Below are 3379 nucleotides of genomic sequence, written 5' to 3'. Positions count from 1 at the left end.
TTTGATGCCTAACGGCATAGCCACCATATGTTTACATTTCGTAATAAAGGTATACGCAGTACGCCTACCCCCATGAGCGCCTCCATGTTTGCCTACTCCCGCCGGCCGTAAAGGGGCCACAAGCGAAGGGCCCTCATATGAGCAGAAGCGAGGAAGGTATTTGGGAATGGGACAGAGTTCTTTTACTTTTGTACAGTGAAACTCTTAGCTGGCGACTTCTCCTCGAGGGGATCCCCTCAGTGGTAGCGTTTTTTTCGGAATGGCCGGATGTTGTGACTTAAGTCACTATACCAGGTGGCTGATTCACGCCGCGCACTGTCGTAGTTACACTGTACCGCATGCATGCGTGTGTGTATGGGTTGCCTACTCGCACGGGGCCATAAGGAGCCGTGGGCAGCGAGCATAGGCAAACCCGCTCGCGTCCGTGCATGTGGTACAGTATAACTATGAAAGTGCGCGGCGTGAATCAGCCACCTGGTATACTGTTGTTATTACCACTGTAACATGTATTTTATTTCCATGTAAAATAAGCTTTCTGAGGTAAAATTCATTAGAGGTACTTTGTTTAGAGGTAAAATCCATTAGAGGTACTTTGCTTTAGAGGTAAATATCCTTAGAGGTAATTTGCTTAGAGGTAAAAATCTTTAGAGGTAATGTGCTTAGAGGTGCTGAGCCGCCCCCGCGGGAAAAGCCGTGCTCTGCTCGCTCCGTCGGTGCTGTACTGCACCGCGCCCCGAGGCGACGGCCCCCATGCCCCGCGTCGCGCCGCGCCCTGACAACGCAGCGCCGCCGCGCCGCGCTGTGCCACACCGCGCCGCGCCGCGCTGGGGTTCAGTTTTATGACGCTGGGCCGCACCGCGCCGCGCTAGGGTTAGGTTTTATGACCTTGTCGATTCTCCGCTAACGCTATATGACAATAAGGCCATTATACTACGTGATGGACGCCCAGTGTCTTTAAAAGTGGTTAAGATATCGGTCGGAGTTGCATAGTAGGCACAGGTTGGTGTCTATCGCTCTTTCGCGCTGCTCTTTAAAACAAAGATGAAGTTCGTACGACAATTTCGACTTCAGTGTCAAGTTTAAGGCACCTGTCAGGTAGTTCTTGCATTATTTCGAGCGTTGATTGCTAGCTCACTCATAATTAGCGTAGCGTGTCTGACCCTTGTCCATAAACCATTTCACAAAGCAAAGCAAAGCGCCCCACGCTTGCCACGCCATGCCCGCCGCGCTGCGCCATGCTCACCGCGCCGCGCCATGACCGGCGCGCCACGCTCGCCGCGCTGCGCCATGCTCACCGCGCCGCGCTCACCGCTGCGCATCATGCACGCCGCGCCGCGCCATGCTCACCGCCCCACGCTTGCCACGCCATGCCCGCCGCGCCACGCCATGACCGGCGCGCAACGCTCGCCGCGCTGCGCCATGCTCACCGCGCCGCGCTCACCGCTGCGCACCATGCACGCCGCGCCGCGCCATGCTCACCGCGCAACGCTCACCGCCCCACGCTTGACACGCCATGCCCGCCGCGCTGCGCCATGCTCATGCTCACCGCGCCGCGCCATGACCGGCGCGCCACGCTCGACGCGCCATGCGCCAAGCTCACCGCGCCGCGCCACGCTGACCGCTGCGCACCATGCATGCCGCGCTGCGCCATGCTTACCACGCCTCGCTTGCCGTGGACCGCTAAGCCCCGCCGAGTTCAGAGTAAAAGCTCAACGCCAATCGCCAAAAGTCATCTGCTCTCACGTTAGCGTTAACGTTTTTTTTAAGAATTTTAAAGGTCTTAGCTTCAGACTTTGTTTCTTTCGATTAAAAAGGAATCTTTTTTTTTTTTAGAGACCGATCGGACACGTGTCAGTGGTGCCGCAACGGCCCTGAAGTTGATTTATTTTAAATAACGACACTAAGTTACATACACTCTGACAGCTTCCCGTGTAGAGCGGTGTAGCTCAATTTCGTCTTTTTTATCGTCTTTTGGAAGAGACGAGGGAAAGGCGGGGGAAAGACGAGAACAAGACCACAGAATCCGTCAGTTTCGTCTCTTTTCGCCTTTTCTCGTCTCCTGCTCGTCGAGAAAGTGTACACTTTTGCGACGAGCTGGGGACGAGATAGCGACGAACTCATCTCGGCAGTCAAAAGCAGTGCCTGGTCGCGCATCGAACCCGAGACCATCTGAATAGAAGTCCATCACGGTGACCACTTGGCCAGAGCGTACACCTGAGTCAGGGGACGCGAGGAACGAGGCCCACTCGGCTCGGCCGGGCGGCGCGGCGCGGGGCTTGGGCGACTCGATGAGACTCACGTCGTTGTAGCAAAGCAACTAGCAGCCGATATGCAATAACATATTCCGAGTTGATCCGAACAGTCCGCTTAAATGTTTCAATGTCGGATACGAAAACTATACCACATACAACTCTAAACATCACCACGCACGCCGCCGTCGCCGTAGGGGAAATAATGTGTGGATGTGTGATCGGCAGGGTCCGTGGCTCGAGGAGGGCCCGGCGACCCGACGCTGTCGCTGGTTGCTGATGAGCGCCCCGACGATGAACCTATCGGCGCCGGGTATGGTGAGCGTCAACAGACCTACTTTGCGGAAAGCAGCGCGTACGTGGTTCCAGTTCCTTCAGGTCCTGATCAAGTTAAAGGCGTAACAAACAGCTGTAATCATGAGAATTTTTTTTTCAATAAAAAAGTTGGTCAGTTTTAAGAAACGGTGCAGGATTTTGATCCGTTTGTGGACCGTTCTACAAGGGGTCACATATCCAACAGGGACGAAAGTGAACAAACAGTGCCACTGTTTCACCGATCAAAGTTGCAGGGTCACTTCGCTCCACATTTAAAAGACGTTTCGAAACAGCCGCAGCTTTGGCCAGCAAAGCTGACCTGCCGAAAGTTGGCCAGAAAAAAAAACTTAGTCAAAATCTTTCGAAAAAAGGACTCAAAATCGACAACCAAAAAACGCGTTTTATGACCTGGGGCACAACATATCGAAAGGTGGCGGGACACTTCTTCGGAAAAGCTTTGCCACTTACGCTCTGAGCTGACTTAGAGGGCGGGACATTTCCATCCCTGCTGGTATAAAATCCGATATTTTTCCAAGGTGTTCCCAGACGGCCTACCTACCACCACCGAGGTCGCCGGATTTTTTACCAGCAAGACTACGACGCTGCAGCGCTCTGAAAACGGCTCAGATCCCTACGGGCTACCCGAGGCACCATCGAAGAATGGACCAAAAACTAACCATTCAAAAATGCGTTTTAGGACCTTGGGAACAACATATCGAAAGATGGCGGAACACTTTTTCGGAAAAGCTTTGCGACTTACGCTCCGGTCCTGAAATCAGAGGTGTGATAGCCTTCTTTCGCGGGGGGTTCGTTCA

At 53.8% G+C, this 3379-nt stretch overlaps 1 protein-coding gene across 4 annotated transcripts in view; it reads left to right on the top strand.

Moving 5' to 3' along the window:
- LOC127750687 (uncharacterized) overlaps positions 1–2681 on the top strand; it is a 35108-nt gene extending 32427 nt beyond the window's left edge. For all 4 annotated transcript variants that reach the window (XM_052272968.1, XM_052272970.1, XM_052272967.1 and 1 more), the window contains one exon: positions 2478–2681. In XM_052272968.1, coding sequence (XP_052128928.1) covers positions 2478–2651 — 174 coding nt within the window. In that variant the 3' untranslated portion in view covers positions 2652–2681. The remainder of the gene's footprint in view (positions 1–2477) is intronic.
- Positions 2682–3379: the final 698 nt, after the last annotated feature.

This window comes from Frankliniella occidentalis, unplaced genomic scaffold, assembly GCF_000697945.3.
Source record: "Frankliniella occidentalis isolate FOCC.00 unplaced genomic scaffold, Focc_3.1 Scaffold235, whole genome shotgun sequence".
Classification (NCBI taxonomy): Eukaryota; Metazoa; Arthropoda; class Insecta; order Thysanoptera; family Thripidae; genus Frankliniella; species Frankliniella occidentalis.
Note: the sequence above shows the minus strand (reverse complement) of the source record. Positions and strands in the feature narration are given on the sequence as shown.